This window comes from Odontesthes bonariensis, chromosome 11 (genome assembly GCF_027942865.1).
Source record: "Odontesthes bonariensis isolate fOdoBon6 chromosome 11, fOdoBon6.hap1, whole genome shotgun sequence".
In the NCBI taxonomy this organism is placed as follows: domain Eukaryota; kingdom Metazoa; phylum Chordata; class Actinopteri; order Atheriniformes; family Atherinopsidae; genus Odontesthes; species Odontesthes bonariensis.
The window spans coordinates 15,966,831-15,984,947 of NC_134516.1; the positions used below are offsets into that span (position 1 = coordinate 15,966,831).

The 18,117-nt window shown below is 39.2% G+C and overlaps 2 protein-coding genes across 7 annotated transcripts in view; both read right to left on the reverse strand.

The window, feature by feature from the left end:
- Positions 1–329: 329 nt before the first annotated feature.
- Positions 330–7,649, reverse strand: slc15a1b (solute carrier family 15 member 1b). Its single transcript, XM_075477698.1, has 22 exons — positions 7,617–7,649; positions 7,392–7,476; positions 6,547–6,688; positions 6,156–6,275; positions 5,953–6,052; positions 5,362–5,452; positions 5,175–5,258; positions 4,918–5,000; positions 4,744–4,830; positions 4,292–4,381; positions 4,087–4,131; positions 3,946–3,978; positions 3,767–3,855; positions 3,034–3,115; positions 2,837–2,953; positions 2,576–2,710; positions 2,402–2,448; positions 1,576–1,683; positions 1,372–1,486; positions 1,138–1,275; positions 820–927; positions 330–572 (listed from the first exon to the last, which is right to left on the reverse strand). Exons 2-22 carry the CDS (start codon positions 7,396–7,398, stop codon positions 330–332), a joined length of 2,064 nt encoding a protein of 687 aa, XP_075333813.1. The 5' UTR covers positions 7,399–7,476; positions 7,617–7,649.
- A 3,311-nt stretch (positions 7,650–10,960) lies between these two features.
- The window catches only part of dock9b (dedicator of cytokinesis 9b), a 63,115-nt gene continuing 55,958 nt past the window's right edge, over positions 10,961–18,117 (reverse strand). For all 6 annotated transcript variants that reach the window (XM_075477706.1, XM_075477700.1, XM_075477704.1 and 3 more), the window contains exons 47-52: positions 17,136–17,282; positions 16,438–16,648; positions 15,234–15,424; positions 15,058–15,158; positions 13,100–13,238; positions 10,961–12,037 (exon numbers count right to left, since the gene is read on the reverse strand). In XM_075477706.1, the coding sequence (XP_075333821.1) occupies positions 11,924–12,037; positions 13,100–13,238; positions 15,058–15,158; positions 15,234–15,424; positions 16,438–16,648; positions 17,136–17,282 (903 nt within the window). In that variant the 3' untranslated portion in view covers positions 10,961–11,923. The remainder of the gene's footprint in view (positions 12,038–13,099; positions 13,239–15,057; positions 15,159–15,233; positions 15,425–16,437; positions 16,649–17,135; positions 17,283–18,117) is intronic.

Consider the following 18,117-nt stretch of genomic DNA (forward strand, 5'->3'; position numbering starts at 1 on the left):
ATTTCAAACATTCGCGCATGTTACTCTCTCGGGCTGACAAATGTAAACAAGGTGAGAAATCGATTTTGGGGAACATATGTACCAGGGAAAATAGTAAATTTGAAACTTTCCGGCGTTTTCCTTTAATAACTAAGCCCTTTTTCTGTGTGTTCTTTCCACCCCAGCACCATGTTGTTCAGGTCTTCCCCTCACTCAAACCACCACATGTCCATCTGTGCAGTGAGTTTAACTGGCAAACTGATGAAACGGCACAGGCACTTTGAGACATGAACAACAGAACCAAGCAGCATTCATCTACTTAATGGTAAAAGCCGTAGAAATGGGTTGATTTAGATCTTGGTGTCTTTACTTTCCTCCTCATCAGAGCTGGAATCGGAACTGCTACTGTCCTCTCTGTGGTGCTCAACCGAGTCCCTTTCCAAACTCTTCTTCTTCTTCTTATCTTCAGGCTCCATGTGGGCAAAATGGGCTTCTATCTTGACTGGGTCAATGTAGGTGTAAAAATAGGCCATGATGGCAAAGACTATGCACACCAACAGCAGCAATGAGGCAAAGAGGATGTATTCAGCCCACTGGTGAAGAGAAACACACACAACCAAAGCTTAGAAATAATACTTAATTGCTCACTTTGCTCACATTGGTTTGTCAAATATAAGGCTGGAATCACAAACGTTTGTATTGGTGGAATCTCATTTTTATCAATATCATGTGTTATCCCTTGGTAACTTATTACTAAGAAGGTAGCAGCGATCAATAGCCTGTCACATAAAATCAACTGAGCAAAAGTAAGTGAGGGCAATGTGACTCTTATCTTCTCACCTGGTTCGGGAGCTTTGCAGCCTCTGCAACAATGAGCACAATGATGTTTCCTACAGCAACGGTTAACAGCCAACCAGCTTGCAGCACAGACTTCATGTTGCTGGGTGCCTGAGCATCAGAGAGAGATGCATTTTACAGCTGTACATGTTAAGAAATTATAAACATCAAGAGCCTATTCAAACTTTCTGTATTCTATGTCTGGCATCCAATTGACCTTTAGAAAAATAATTATATAAGCTTATATCTTATTTGCTTTGGGATGTTTCCAAAAGGCTTTTTCAATGTTGTCCAATGTACAAGGAGAGCACCCTGCTGTACCTGTGAGTAGGAGAACTCCAGCCCAGTGACAGAGAATACCACCTCTCCTGCAGTCATGAGGAAATACTGAGGAATCTGCCAGGCCATGTGAATGGAGTTAGGCTTGATGTCTGTCACTTCCTGAATGCTCTGTGCACACTTAAGAACACAAACGCACATCGCGATGTGTTAGCTGAGTAAAACATTGTAAACATTCCATTTATAATGTGACTCAGAAATAGATTTGACATTTACATTTGGTCCAAATGCGAAGCTTGATGGGATGATCAAGGTGTAAGAGCTGCCAAAGCCCAGCGTTTTTTCCAAGGCGCAATTACTTCCAGCATTATTGTTGATATTGAACACAGAACTGCCAAAATAAAAATCACCAGTCAGACAAAGGACATGTCAAATTCTAACTGTCTGAGACAGAAAAGAACATTTGAAAATAAAACTTACTTCCCACGTGGTACATTAACATATGTGGACATGTTGTTGGGGGTGATGTTCCCAAACTCGCTGGTACCCACTGTTATGTTCAAAACCGACCCAAAACCATTAAGAAATCTGAAGAATTCAACACAAAATAGGTGAGAAAATAACACACTTGAAAAATTCATCTCAATCTTTATTTGAAAGATGTTGAATAATAAGCACTTTAATACAAACCCACTGTTACAGCCTAACTTTCCTACATTTCACAGTTGTGCCAACAATAAATTGAGGATTTTGATAGTTATAGCATCACTTCAGAAAAATATGGCAAGGTCAGGCTTAAATATGGACTTTCTTATTACATTTTCTCAACCAAAGAACATCTATGATGCCGCCTTGACAAAGTTGCAACACAGAAGTTCCTTCTTTGACAAACTTTTGTGTCAAAGTAAACAACTGACTGATTTCATGACATAGTATTTGCTCAGATTGAAACTTTTGAAGGTTGCGTTGATTTTGATGGCAAAAATGTGCACCTGCACATGTTGTCCCTGTTCAAAGCAGTGATTAGCTTGGTTAGCTTTCACCCATCAGAATTTCTTCCTGATTGTCCAAATTGAGAATGCACCGACCGTTGTCTACTACAAACATTAGTAGTAGTAGCAGTAATAACTATGCATGAGTATCATTCCCCCTACACTTTTTAAAGAGAGGTTACAGTGTTTTACTATCCATATAGTTTTTGTATTTGTTTTGAATTAATTACCCATGGCGTCCTCATCTTTACGAAGTGCGAAACTATGCATTGGACAAACAGAAAAATAATTACAAACAACAATTTAGATCTCACCTGATTGCATTTGCACCCTGCTCCGGCTTTGTTGTGATGTCGTTGAACTGGGGACAGAAAATCAATTTTGAGAACAAGAGATAATGGGATTGTTTTCTGCCCTATTGAAGACAACAAAAATAATGTACTGGTACTTTCAGTTTGACTTAAACATTTTCTGGCAAGCATACTCACCAAAATGCTCCTGAGTTCAAGTCCGTCTTGAACGATGGTGATCGTGTTTCGAGTGCCTTGTAAATTGACTAAATAATTTGTGGACTCCACAGTCAGCATAAATGGTCCATTGAAACTTAGATAATCGTCATTGGCCTGTGGGAAAAAAAAACATTCGTCAATAACATCTTCCAAACCTAAAATGTCAGCATAGTGGCTCACTGTAAATAGCAGCTATCAAATGTAGTGAAACTTAGTGGGTTTGTATTTTAGCTATCATACCCTGAAAGGCTCCAGTGGAAACTCGTAGTTTCCAGCTGTGATTTGTAGCGGTCTGTTAATCATGTTGATGAACTTTGCTTGCCCCTCAGTGGCTGACGGGAAGTTAGGCAAGGTTTTCTAGAGGAGGAAAGATGCCATGCTTCACAAAGTTTGTTCTGTTCAAGTTTTCTATTGTGCCATAGGTTTGTTTTACTCACATCAATCTGTATCTGGACCAGGGCTGCAGCCAGAAAAGCGAGGGCAGCGAGGAACATCCCCACAGTCATTCTCTTTAATGGACTGAAGACACATACACAAATTAACATGCACACGTTTGAACACATTTCAATTCATCTTTATATCTCTGGGCTAGCAACAGTCACATGGTGGTTTATCACTCACTACACCATAATTGTAAGCACATATACGAGCAGAGGGAAACCATAAGACATGACGTTTGTTTAACCTGTTTTGTCTCTTTTTTTCTATCAATGAATAGGGGATGTGAACATTAAAAAAATGAACATATTCAAACATTTTAAACACATTTCCAAACTCTCTGAAAAAATATCCCAATATCTGTACATCATCATCATGTGTTGTCTTATCATTTCTCTTATCAAGTGTTGCTTAAAATTTGATGACAAATTCCCAAATTGGCCCTCACTGTTTATTACTATGTTAAAGTACTCAATGTATTTCTATATTTTTATAAAATGCCATGCAGTGTGCGTAAGTCTGCCTATTTAATGGGAAATATAGTAAAGGAGAATATTCCTTGAAGGCTTAAAGTATTCTGTCGTAGAACTGTCAACTATATGTAGAACTAAAGATTTTCACGATACTGTCTTGTGTTTTTGGTTTCCAAGCAGCTTCAGACATTATCACTTTGATGACAGAATGTAGGATATTTTCGAGAAGATTCCAAAGAGGACCGAGCACCAAACTCACGTGAAGTTCAATTTGCACTTGGCAATTAAGGGGTAGAGCACACTGTCCATGACTGGGACCAAAATCAGGATCAAGATAGGGTTGACAGTCTGGTGGAAAGAAAACAAATCACTATTAAATTGCCTGTGCCATTAGTTAATATGAGCAGCAGGCTACGATAATCAACACAAGTGTCTCACCTGCATTTGATCCGGCTGGATAATCAGAAACCCCTGGTGAAGAAAGAAAGATAGAATGTAATGTCAACAAAATGTTCTTTTTTTGTAATTTGAGCTTACAAGTTGCAGCATGAAAAGAACATAAACAAATGAACAACTTACAAAGTTGCCGTCCATGGTGGTAGCCTGAATGGTCCATCTTGAGCCCTGTGTATGAGACACAGCTCTTATTTTGTCTTTTCTTTACAAACAGCTAGAAAATCTTGGGATATTAATATTGAAGTGAGCTTTTCTTAGGGAGAGCTTTTAGTCAGTGATTACTTTTTTTTAAATATGGCATCCTTCACACACACGTATACACACATACCTGCTGGTCAAAGAGAGCCCAGAACATGGGCAGAGGAATGTAGAGGAACAGCACCTTCAGCACCATCTTCACCTGGGCAATCAGGAGTTTCTACAATAGAGGAGAAAAGATCCTTTGGATACATATCTTGATATAAAAAAATTGTTGTTATTGCAGTATCAACAATGACAATATTGAAAATACATTTTTACTTGAAATAAGACCAGCAGGTGTGTTATTAAGGGCTGTATTGCACATATAGGACATCTGCTCCTGTTCTACAACTAACCAGCATGCACGGGTGCAGAGTTTGAATGCAGCCCTTGTCAATACACCAGATACTCGCACCATGTATTAAAGCCTTTGTTTGTATATTGCAACTCATATAGTCATCCCAACATTGCATAGAGCATGTTTTCCTGATATTGTGCTGCCCTAACATCTATACCTAATTATTTCATGCCTGCACTTACATCATATTTCTCATCAGCCCAGTCCATCCAGTGCTCTCTTTTGGGGTACTCAGAACCACGATGCCTAAAGCGGTTCTTGATAGCAAACTAGAGACAGAAAGACCATTACAAAGTCAATGCTTTGTTTGAATCATGTTAATTTAATTCTGAAATCAGATTTGGGGAGGCACTTACTCCGATGCATTTGCAGACTTTCACCATGATGTTCCCCTGTGGGGCAGTCTTATTGTACATACCACTTCCAATGATGAATACGACTGCAAACACACACAACACACATATATATATATATATATATATATATTTATATATAAATGAAATGTAGAATGCTAGAATGACTGTAGAATGTGATCATATATGTTCTCTTGCAAAGAACACCGTTTTCATTATTCAACTACAATCACAGCAGGTGTTTAAAATGCAGTTCTTACTCAGAGCAACCACCATGAGAGCAGCGGGGACTCCAAAGGCCAGTGGGTAGCACTGCTGCTTAACATGAATACCACACTCCTGAGCTGAAAACCACAGAACACACACATGAAAACATCCCTCAACCTCAGTGTGCAACAATATGATGTGCTTTGAGTATCTGTGATCAAATGTAATATCCAGCTCTACCTCTGAGGATGGGCGTGATGACAGTGGACAGCAGACTGCCTGCATTGATCGACAGGTAGAAGATGGAGAAGAAGGTGCTTCTCTGTTTCTCCTGTTGGAAACAGCAAGTTTGAAGTATTTATCTTTTATTTTTTCGTTCTCTCAACTAGTTTCAACTGTATCGCTCATATTACGGTATAATCTTTGTCCTCTACCTTGAACCCCGAATCGAGAGAGAGAGAGAGAGTTATTCTTGTGGCTATTTGTTAATTAATAACTAACAGGGATTAAAACAGAGATACAAGAAGTGCTGACCAGATACAGCAGATAGCTGAATGAGGTGGCTTTCTAATTGCTGTCTTGTACATACATAAGGGGAAGGTCAGAGGCTATGTGTGTGTTCACATCTAGCAGCATCTTACAGAAATACTGCCTTTCTACAGAGGTGTTGATTCAGTTTTCTGTTTGTGATGAGTAAATGACATATTATATATCCATCAAGGCATGGATAAATCTATCAAGGTGTAAACAATAATTGTTTTGCAAGGTCAAGGTTTTCTAAGACTACCATCTCTGCATCCAGTGTGCATGTACAACTGAGCAACATCTAACCTGATGGTCTTCAAACTGGTCTCCTCCAAAGGCAGCCACGCAGGGTTTGATGCCTCCTGTTCCCAGAGCAATGAGGATCAAACCCACCATGGACAGAGCTCTGGGGGTAAAACACAGCCCAGACACAGCGTTAACACACGTCTGTCAGTTTAAATCCAGCTTGTTTCTACTGCGACATACAGTTCTGTGTGTGTTCAGCTTACACGTGCAAGGCCATGTTGTCAGGGGTACCATCCTTGTTCGCATCTGTGATGTCATGGATAGCACTTATTGCCATGATGACCTGCCCCAGCGTATAAACAATGGACAGATAAACGATAGTCCTGTGAAAAGGGAGGAAGAGGTAGCAGTGAAGTTAGACTAGTGTACACCAGCTTCATGCAGAGATAAGATAAACAAGGTTCAAAACTCCAAGGACTAAATTTAACAGCTGACTCTGGTATGCACTTTAACCCTTTAAGATGATCTATAGACATATGGTGCTAGCATAAGAAAATAAAAGCAATTTCTTAATGGCAACATCACTCATTAATTCTGGGCCTTTTCGTGAGTAAACAGCAGAAAGTACATGTGTTGTTTTGTTTGGAGACTGACTTGAACTTTCCAAGCCACGAGTCAGCAACAATGGCACCCAGGATGGGGGTCAGGTAGCACAGAGCCACAAAGGTATGGTAAATGGTGGTGGCAAAGTCATCATCCCACCTCAGGAAGTACTTGAAGTACAACACCAGAACGGCTGCAGACAGCAAGAGGGGAGGAAGGTGAGTTTGGGGAAGGCACAAAGAGGAAAAACTGGGTGAAGGTTATTTCTTATTCTTTAAACTTTCAAACATTTTTCAAGGGTTGGAAAGTCCAAAAGAGTTTCCTTCCTGTGCATTTACTTTAGCTATGGTTATGGTATCATGGTATAATAAGTATTATCATTTCATGCTACTTTATACTCCTACTTCCCCACACTTTGGATGGAAAGTATGTAAGGTTTTTATGTCACCACGTTTATTTGATGGATAAAGTCTCAAAATAACACATTAAAAAAAAGCTCATTGATTAATATTCATAAAGTGGTTTTGATGCATTTAGGATTTCAATCCGTCTTTGGGAGGGAAATACAGAATACTGCAAATATATACTGCTTGTCAAACTTAAACTGAAGCTGGATTTTGAATGCAACCAAGTTTTTTTTACATTGTTGTGCTGTTGCAAAATTAAAGCCTAATGCTTCCTCATTCACTCTATTTCATAGCCAGAGCAAATATTATATGTGGACAAATCTTATCTTCAAAGTATCCACTTCAAGTGAATAAAGAGACACATTTACAATAACACAATGGAGAGGCTTGATAGTTCTAGGTAAACTACATATGTAAATCCACTCTCCTCCACTGGTAGTAGGTGGCTCAAAAGAAAAATCCCATCAGGCCCAGAACAAAGCAACTCACCTCGCATGCCATAGTAGGAGAAACGCTCACAGAACTCATTGACCACAATGAAAAAGATGCTTATTGGGTAGCCACAGACAGCAGCCTGTTTGAGAGAAAAGGGGAATATGAGAAGCTAGCAGTGACTTACAACGCATTTCTTTGTGCACTGCAGTCATTCTGATAAACATGTATTTTTTCTATACAAGTACCACTGCCAGTAGACCACTTCACAACTAAACTTACAGTTTTTTTCCTGGGTTTCTTCACTTCCTCTTTGTCTGCAGGGGGAAAAAAAGCTATTATTAGTCAATCTGATTTTCTTTTTTGTGGAAAATTTGGATGAATACTGCTAAATGCAACCAAATATACTCTCTATATATAAAAATCTCACAATATTGAGACGATTTTGTATGCATTTTAAGAAGTATACATGGAAGTTAACCATATATTAAAAAACACATATAGTTGTTATATGCATATAAGCAAAAACTGTTCTTGGTGCTCACCCGCCATGACTGTTGTGTACGTTGACTTTGTGTCTCCAATTCACCAACTGTTTCCTACAGCAAAATAAAAGACAGAAAGAGACAAGTGACCCCTCTCCAGATCCAAGACACGTAGACCAAATCAAGGCCCCGCCAGCTTCTTATGTAACCTCTCATCAACTTGACAGCAACGCCCACTGATGATGAACCAAGTAACACCTAGGTCAATCCCTTCCAGCATGCGAGTTGTCATTCTCATTTCCAAGCACATTTACTTTATCTTTATAACAGGCACGTGTGTGTCAGTATCATTTCTTTTTTATGACTCAGGGAACTCGAGTTCAAAGAGAGGATCTTACCTTGCAGAAAAAGCGTCTTGGTCTTGACAGATGATAACAGCTGCCATGTATTTTCTTCTTGCCTTAAATGACTTGAAATTTTTGTAAAAGTGCTTTCTAGAAATGTTATAAATGTACAGCGTAAGTGTTGAATATGGCAGTAAAATAACTGTAATTGAAATCCGTACTCATGTCTTATTCTCCCCTCATTTCCAGCCATGGAATAAAGATTCAAACCCAAATCAGAAGAAAGCTCCCAGTGATTCCTAAATTTACTTTGACATTTATTTCACAGCAGACTGTATGAACTCAAGATATTACATGTTTTGTCCCATCAACTTCCTATTCATTTGTTGATCCATTATGCATTTCAGGCCTGCAACACATTCTGAAAAAAAACTTTTACCATTTTGTAATGTTACCAATCCTTCTCACAACACCGGGAAAAGGTCTTCTATTACTGAGAATACCAAGTAATGAAGCATTTCAATTTCAGGTATTATTTTGTCTTCATTTCAGCATTAATGCTGTCGTCACATGTGTCACACCCTTGGACTCACGTTTGTAGTTTCATGTTTAGTTTATGCTTTTGTTTACAGCCCATGCTTAGTTTTTGTCATGCCTTAGTTTCCCTGCACTCGGTTCATTAGTTCACTCACGTCACCTGTGTTTTTTCCTCAGCTGCACTCACTCCCCAATCACTCCCAGCCCTCTATTTAGTTTCCTGCCTCCCCTGTCATTTTGGTCGGAGCTTTGTGTTTGTTACCTGCCTTGACCTGATTCCCGTAGTTCTCCATGTTCCACGGCGGTTTTTGCAAGTTAAGTATTTATTTATTTCTCCATTCATGCCATGTTTAGTTTCATATTTTGTCTCTGTTTTTTTTTAATCCGGCTTAGCCGCGCCTTTTGTTGTCACTTTGTTTTTTGGAAAATAAATCACCCTTTGCCTTTGAAGTCCGCATCCGTGTCCTCCATCAACACCACCTTTCTGACAACATGTAAGAAATACTCTTGGTGGAGATGTAAATGTGCTTTGCCAGTGGCATTGATACAACACCATCACAGAAACTGGCTTTTGGACTTGGTGCTGATAACAGTCTAGATGGCCCTTTTTATTCCAAAATATATCTGGAATAGTGATTGGTTTGACCACAGTGCAAGTTTCTACTGAGTGATGGTCCATCCCAGATGCCTCTGAGCCCAGAGAAGTTGGCGTGGCCTCTGGACAAGGTTAACACAGGGCGTTTATTTCCTTTTTTTTTTTTTTGTACAGTAAAGTTGTACAGTAAAGGGGCATTTGCGAATACATCTCTTTATTGTGTTACTTGATTAAGTTTAACGACATGGCCCCTGCCCATGTGGTTATATCAACTATTGATGAAGTTTTGAATGCAGGCATCTTATGGATTGGAGATTGCAGGTATCTGGCTAAGACTTGAGCCCCTAATGCTTCAAATTGAAATCCCCCCCAAGATTGCTTAAATGATTTGATATTTTGTACTGGAGAGGGATTCATCAGAAAATCCTTTCCAAGCTTGCTCAGAGGAAAATTTCAGATTCTCTCACGCAAATTACTGCTTTTGTACCAAATCATGATCATAAGGGTAGTCACTTGTTGACACCATCTACCTCATTACAAGCCGTACACTGTTCCCGCCCCAATCTTTTACATCTTGCTGGCCTGAAATATAAAAATGGATCAACAGTAACAGATTTATTTCAGTACTGATGAGACACAATGTGATATCTTGTTTTATGATGCTTGCAACACTGTATAAGTCAAAGTTGATGTAAGAAACAATGCATTTTTTTCTGATTCATTTCTGAGTTTCCAAACCATTTCCACCTATTCCTGATTTGATGACGTGTATAACCACCCTGAGGATTCTGATGATCAAAATATTTCTTAATTCATTTAGATTTGACCATTTTCATACCTAAGATAGTATGAACTTGGAAGAATCATTATATCAGATTGAAACAAGAATATTTGCATTGTCATTGTGAGCGCAGTAGCATGCAGATGTTTTCCTCATAGTTGGTCAATTCAAAAGTGTTGTTCTGTGGAAGGAGCGAGAAGTTGTATGCAACGCACAGTCAAGGGCCCAATTCCTACCATACAGCAGTGGGTAAAACATGGAAATAGAGAGTATTTTAAAAGCTGAAACAGATAAAAGCATGACTCTTGAATTATTTTGTATGATACCAAATAAAGATATTAACACACCATGATATACTAGCATTACTCACGACAGTTATGTGATGCTGAGCAGGCCAAGTCCCTGTAACAGTGACAGTTGTGCGTGAATGTTTTTGTGTGTGAAGGCAGTGGTAGGGGCTGGTATCGGTGACAGCTAGGATTAGGGGGTTAAAAACGTGTGGCACAGTGGAGATTTTACACAAGTCAGCATCCAGATTTCACCCACCTTCCTGCTGGTTCCATTCAGTGAGTTGTACAGCTCAGGGCAATCAGCCCCATTCACTGTTGCTGCCGACTGTCACAGATAAAAACACATTCAGACGCACTCATGCACTGGCTCTCATGCAGGTAAATATGAGTGTTTGCCATTCATACAACAGGACATGGACATAACAAATGGTCTTACCATTGTCTGTGTCAGCTGCATGATACCGTTTTGTTTTTGTTCACATAGATTGTCAACATTTCATTTTTATTTGCAGGACCTGGGAAGTCTTTTGTACACAACAAAGAAACGCAAGAAAGAAAGCTATTAACATAGATTTTCATTTATTTGTAAGTCTTAAACATATTTATAAGAGCAGTCATTGAGTAAAAAGGTTTTCTATTTAATTCGACCTCTTGGATAATAAAAGGCGACTTCAGGACAAAGAAAAGGGGGGGTAGAGTATAAACTGTCACACCCTTGTCTTGGATTGCACAATATTTTTCCAATGTCTTTGGCAAGAGTGTTCATTTGTGCAGTAGGTAGCCATGGTAACAATAGAAAATATTGCACACTCTTTTCATAAAATAGGTTAAAACATTGTGGTTCACTTGGCTTCAGACAGTTTCTATACAAGTCCATTGGCCTAAAATAGAAAAATCTTTTCTTTTGAAAGATAAAATATAAACTGACAACTCTGTGTTGGACAGAAAAATGGATTTGCTGTAACTGGGCCTCGATGTAAAAGAATTGTAGAAAGAAATGCAAAAATATTGTGTATCAACCTCAACTCTGTGTATATGGTTACAGCAGGGACATTTGTCTTTTTCTGAGCTACTCTTACAAACACTTTACATTAATGGGAGACTTGGGTCAAATGCAAATACCGCAGTTCCCTGTGTCTGGTTTTACTTGAGGACAGCACCCATTGAGTAGGGCTCAAAAACACATGAACAATAAGATACAGTAACATCATTTAAGTCACAGTAATGGATTGAAGCTTTTGAGTCATCACCTGCCTCAAATCTCTCAAAAGGGATAAAAACAAACTGTACATAAGGATACATGATCCAAATCTATCCACAGGTCAATATTCTAACTATTGTCAAGGTTTAAGCCAAAGTCTCCATAGGAAACAAGAACAAAGACGAGCAAATATGATTTTGTTGATTTCTTGCAGTTGATGACATGCACAGAAAAAAAGAGAAAAATACAAAAAAAAAAAAGATTATTATTCCGTGTTAAGTTCCTTAAATGCGTCCTAATCGATCCATCAGATGGTTAAAACGATGAAGGCCCGAGCTGGGTATGAAAGGTCCCCATCAGAGAATGGTAGTTGAGCCATGTTGGTTGGCACTTGGTGTGCCGCTGATGGCGTTGAAGATACCCAAAGAGTCAGAGAGAGTACTCCTTGCACCGTCCTCCACTGGGTTTATCTAGAAGAAACAGATCATTCGGGAGATTAGTCAAGATATTTCCTCTTTTTCTATTTCTAAACAGTATAAAAAACAATTTAAACAGCCGTTTAAAAGATACTTTAATACTAGCTACGAGACATGCTATTAATATTTTTCATTTCTTTTTGTGTGTGTGTGCGCTTGTTTTTCTATATTCCTGAGGTCCAACAACAAGGAGCCCACTATACTTGTGAGTTCCAATGTGTTTTATGGGGACAAAATGCTGATCCCCACACGTTAAAAGGGATTTTTGAGGGTCAAAGCTTAGTTTTATAGGTAGGATTAGGCATTCAGCTGTGATAGTTATAGTTAGGGTGATGGGCCTAAGGAATGCATTAGGCCAATGGTGGATCAACACAAAGATAGAAAAACTAGTTTGTTTGTGTGTGAGACAGAGAGAGAGATATGAATGAATTTGCATCTTTTTGAAAACAAAAAGTCATTTCCTTGTTATTCCCACAAAACAGCTTTATAAAATGACAACGGTATTACCCTCCAATCTGCTCAGGCAAGCACAAAGACAAAGAGAGCAGGAGATAAAACACATGGTTAGTAAGTGAGCAGAAGATCGCAGCGAATAAAGACATCTAACAACTTGACATAGAGAAGAATGCACAGCTTTACATAACAACTTGTGAAATATTATGGAAATATTCTACCAAAGCATCTTTTTTGGCATTTAAATGATAACATAACGCTACCGAATAATCCATGTTACACACTAAATCTCCTACAGCATAGTCTGTTAAAAGTTACGGTTTTTGTTCACTCAGATGGTGATACAATGAGCAGCTTCAAAAAGGTCAGGGTTTTCAATAAACAATAAGAAATAATGAACTTTTCCTCCTAAATTTCTTTGTTTATAATCCTTGACAGAGATGCTTAAATGTTCCCTAACTGACAGCTCAACTTAATGACACTTTTCATGGGTTCCTAATAAGAAAAGTGGTGTAATAGCATACTGTTTAATGGGCATTTCTACAGCTGACATTAGGCATCACTGTGGATAAAAGCACATATTGACATTTCTAGTGTTCTCACCTGTTCATGCATGATGTTTGACAGCTCCCTGGTCAGGTCTCTGTAATTGGCCTTCATCTCATCATGATACTCTTGTTGGTCTTCCTTAATCAGTCGCTCGTTTACCCCAAGTGCATGACCACAGGCATCCACAAACTGCCTAAAGAAGGATGCAGAAGCACTTTAACACTACTTGTAAACTCACGTATCTATACATGTCTAAATATGTTTATACACTGCATGTGTTCGATACTTTTTGAGAGCTCTAAAATGGACAAACCACATTTGGAGAAAAGAAAAGTATCTATAATTTGTTAATTTGTCTGAGCCTTCATATAGAAATAAAGAAGTAAAAGAGAAGTTACTTTTAGTCTGTTCACTGACCAACTCTATTGTATTAAAACTAAAAAACATGACTGATCTAGAATTTGATGCCAGACACAGACACAAAAGTTGGAGAGGCAGCATTTCTACGATTGTGTTACATGACACATCACACGTTTTACATGAAGAAAACCTTTCAAATTAAGAGCTCAGTTTCTCACCAGTTTATGATCATCATTCACAAATTCTTCTCTTTGTTTCTATCCAGTTGTGTTGATGTAACAACAGTAGCTTTATCTACATTTACATCAAGTGCATTTACATATGTGCTGAACATAGTTCTCTGTACGCTCTCTGTTGGTGCTTTGCAAGCACATGCCTAGATGTTACAGTGTTCAGTGCTACTGTGCTCCTTGTTTTTACTCTGTGCTTCTTTGACTTTTAATGGTTTTTGATGCAGAGGGTTCCAGGTTCAACTCCCGGCTGGGGCCTTTCTGTGTGGAGTTTGCATGTTCTCCCCGTGTATGCGTGGGTTCTCTCCGAGCACTCCGGCTTCCTCCCACCATCCAAAAACATGCATGTTAGGTTAATTGGTGTTTCTAAAATTGTCCCTAAGAGTGAATGTGAGCGTGTGTGTGGTTGTTCGTCTCGTTTGTCTCTGTGTGGCCCTGTGATGGACTGGCAACCTGTCCGGGGTGTACCCCGCCTCTCGCCCGTTGACCGCTGGGATAGGCTCCAGCCCCCCCGCGACCCGACCGACAGATTAAGTGGGTATAGAAAATGGATGGATGGATGGATGGATAGTTTTTGACGCCCTCCTTGTTGTGTGATTGGTTACTGTCGGCCCCTCCTGCCCCGAGCAAACTTTCAACCAATCAGTATTCAATCAATGTGTGGTATCATCACTCGAGCCAGTGCGTGGTTAGCTTTTTGGGGGACTGCGGGTATGTCCGTCTTCATTAAAAAAAATAACTGTCTGCGGAGCCCACAAACAGACAAAAAGTCGCTTTCTCATAAAAGTGACTTGTAAGAAAGCACTATGTTCAGTGACAGTGTCTCCAGACGTCCTAAATCTTTTCACAGTATGGTCTTTAGATATTGAAAAACCAAAGGCATTTGCAATTTGAGAAATGCAAATTTTTTAACTGACTGGTGATACTCTGATGGAGTTTGACACAAAGTATCGAGCCACTGCCCATCTTGGTTTGGTAACACCAAAGCCTTTGGTCGGTACTTCTTTTATACCCAAGCCTGTCACCATTTAATATGCTGATTGTAGAATCTTCCAATAAAGCATTAGTTGCATAGTCTATAAACGTGTTGTTCTTTGCTTCTTTCCAAACTTTCTTTCTGCGTGGCTGGCATCAAATGATAAATGAGTTGAGTTTTCTAAATACAGTGGAGTTGGTTTGTGATCAGAAGAACTCAGATCCCGACTCATATATATATACACATCATATATTATATAGAACGGCACTTATTTTTTTCTGACTCTCAAACTTAATAGCAATACACTTGTTGACTCTACCTGTGCAAATTTCCGATTAGGTCACATCAACTTGAAACAACAAAGCTGTGTAATGCACAATGGACCATGGAGTGTGTTATAATTAAATATTTTGTTATATGCAAGGGCTTCTGCCTGTTCTCTGTACCTGAAGACCTCTTTTAGCTGTTTAACCTTGTTGTCTGGGTATTTCTTGGCACTGCTGTCATCCAGAAAGGCTCTGGCATAGGCGAGAGGACCTGCGTTTACCTAGAAAACAACTGGGGGTCAATCGATTTAAAGGCTTTTAAATCAAACATGCGACTCTTATAATTTCGACTCTACCTGAACACTGATGCTCCCCTGCAGTTTGAGCTGCAGGCGGATCATGTCCACTTCAGAAGCTGAGCACAGAAGTCGCAGTTCAGCCACTTTAGCGCTCATCTCATCTATAGCCACCTCTATGGGGCTCAGGTCGGTCTGGTGTTGGTACATGACTGCTATGCGCTTCTTTACATAAGGGAAACAGTGGGTGGCTGGGAGGACGGGTTTGAGACAGAAAAAGCAAGATGTTAGTCAGCAAGAACATACTGGTATCATTTTTGACAGTGTGACAACTAAATTCTTCTAAGACACATTGTATTCTGTCTAGTTGTGTCACCATGGTAACATTCATAACACTGATGTTAACCATGATCCACTTTAAATGTAAACAGTCACAAGTGAGATTTTCCCACAGCCAGGTCATTATCAGTCAGCATGATTATTAACAGGGCAAAATACCACTTGAACCTTGGGATGAAATAGATAGAACGGTAATAAACTTCACCTTATCTGACTAAGTGTAAAGTGAGATTCAGCAGTCAACAACAACAAACAACAAGGAAGGTATTCCTGTTCTCCGTTTCCCGACTTTACTAACTCATTATAGGATTCAGATTACTTTTCGGATGTACTGAAGAACCCAACCTCTTAGTTTAGCGATTCAAGGAGTTTACTTTGAATCTACTTTTTTTAACAATGCGGTCAGTTAAAATGTGTTTTGACCACCACCTTTTTTTGTAGCAACAAAAGAAAACTAATAGCATAAAATCAAATCAAATAAATAAATTAAAAGTTAAATCCCCAACGGATTTACACCATTTCTGTTTTATTGCTACTCTTCGGCAGGTATCCAATGGAAGTTTATCTTAGTGTACATAGTGTACCCATGAAGATAACTGAGAGGACAGAATTTACTTTCAAAATATTGGCATTAAATCTATTTTTCTCTGTGACAATCACAGGAGTAAAAAAACAGAAAATTAACAATTTTGTTGTTTGTAAGATTGTAGAGATGCTACTTTTCATTTAAAGGACGATGTATGATAAGCTACTTGACCTTTGGACAATGTAACTACCATATTCACACAAACTTGCATTTTGTCATCTTTATTACCACACACAGGTGATAAGACTTATTTCGTTTAATTATTCCACATTAACACCACATGACACCTCTCCTCCTTCTGTTAAACAAAAATAATACTGTTATCAGTGTAGGACATACTGGTAAGAACAGTACGCCGTTTGCACTGCTCCTCCACTCCTCCCTGCTTCTTGCCCGATACTGTGAACGGTGTCTCAAAAACGAAGCGCCTGATGTTGTGGCTTTTCTCAAAGTCAGTCCTCCTGTCCTCCAGCTCTTTGTCATCTAGGTAGGGTGTGACATGAGTCACCTGGATGTAGGCATACTTCGAGTCTAAGTCCTTGGGGTTTACCTGTGGGGTCAGAAGGGGAAAAGATGTAGATTCAAAGTTGCCGAATACAGCTAGTGTTTGAAAAACTTTTCATTTCATTTAGAAGAAAAAAAATGCATCAACTTTTTTGTTGAGGGTTCATTCAAACAAGAAAAAGTCTCACGTCTGTCTTCTGAGCTTGCTAAAATTAGCTTGATTTTGCACTGAGAAAAAAAAAATGGAATAAAATCGTGACTTTCTAGGCACAGCATCATCTGACAAAACCACCATCCACTTAAGCTAAAGAAAGCATTTCTGCAGTGAGTTTGGCTCTATTTACATGTATGATCACCACTCAGAGAGAAGGTAAGAAATAGCAGAATGTCTTGAACTGCAGACTGCAGACCTCGCCAGCTGTCTCTCCATGCACTATACACAACAAGCTGTTGGGAAACTTGTCTAACAAACGCCATCGTCTGGTTGCAATTCACCCGTATTGTCATGCAGACACACATGAATATGATCCCACCTTGCCAGAGTCCTGAATGATCTTGACGTTCTCCTGTCCAAATTTGTCAGAGTAGAGTTTCAGAAGTCTCTGGGAAATTTCAGACAGTGGAGTGAACTTGGGCTCCTTGTAGATGTATTCCTTTCCGTCCTCATCCTCAAAAAAGCCCTGCAGCAGATGTAAATGTAAATGTACTTTATCTATACAGCCCTTTACAGACAATCCTTTCGGTGTACCAAAGTGCTTTACAGCAGGTAATAAATAAAGAGAATAAGTAAAAACAAATAAAAACAATAAAAGAACGGTGAAAGCAATAAAATACAACAAAATCGAATAAGATAAAAGTGTCATCATACACTTTATTAAAAGCAATCCTAAATAAGTACGTTTTTAGCCTAGATTTGAAGAGGCCCAGGTCAGAAATAAGACGTAGCTCAACGGGGTGCTTGTTCCAGAGCCTGGGGGCAGCGACGGAAAAGGCTTGGTCACCCCAGGGTTTGTATTTTAACCTGGGCACTTCCAGCAAAAATTATTTGTTGACCTCAGAGGTCTACCAGGATTGCGGACTGTTAAAAGCTCAGATAAATATGATGGGACGAGGCCGTTAAGAGCTTTAAAAACAAACATTAAAAGTTTAAAATCAATTCTATAAAGGACAGGGAGCCAATGGAGGGAGTTAAGGACAGGAGTGATGTGCACACGTCTGTTAGTATTTGTTAAAAGAAGGGCAGCAGCGTTTTTCACAAGTTGAAGGCGACAAAGAGAAGACTGGGAGATGCCGACATAAAGTTCATTGCAATAGTCTTGAACTTATTAGGGCATGGATTGCTTTCTCAAGGTCATGATGACTTAAAAACATTTTAACTTTGGCCAGGAGACGCAACTGGAAAAAACTAGTCCTGACGACATTGTTAATTTGTTTGCCCAACCTCAGATGACTGTCAAAGGTCACTCCCAGATTTCTGACGGTTGAGCCGAGCTTTGAACACAAGGTGCCAAAGCC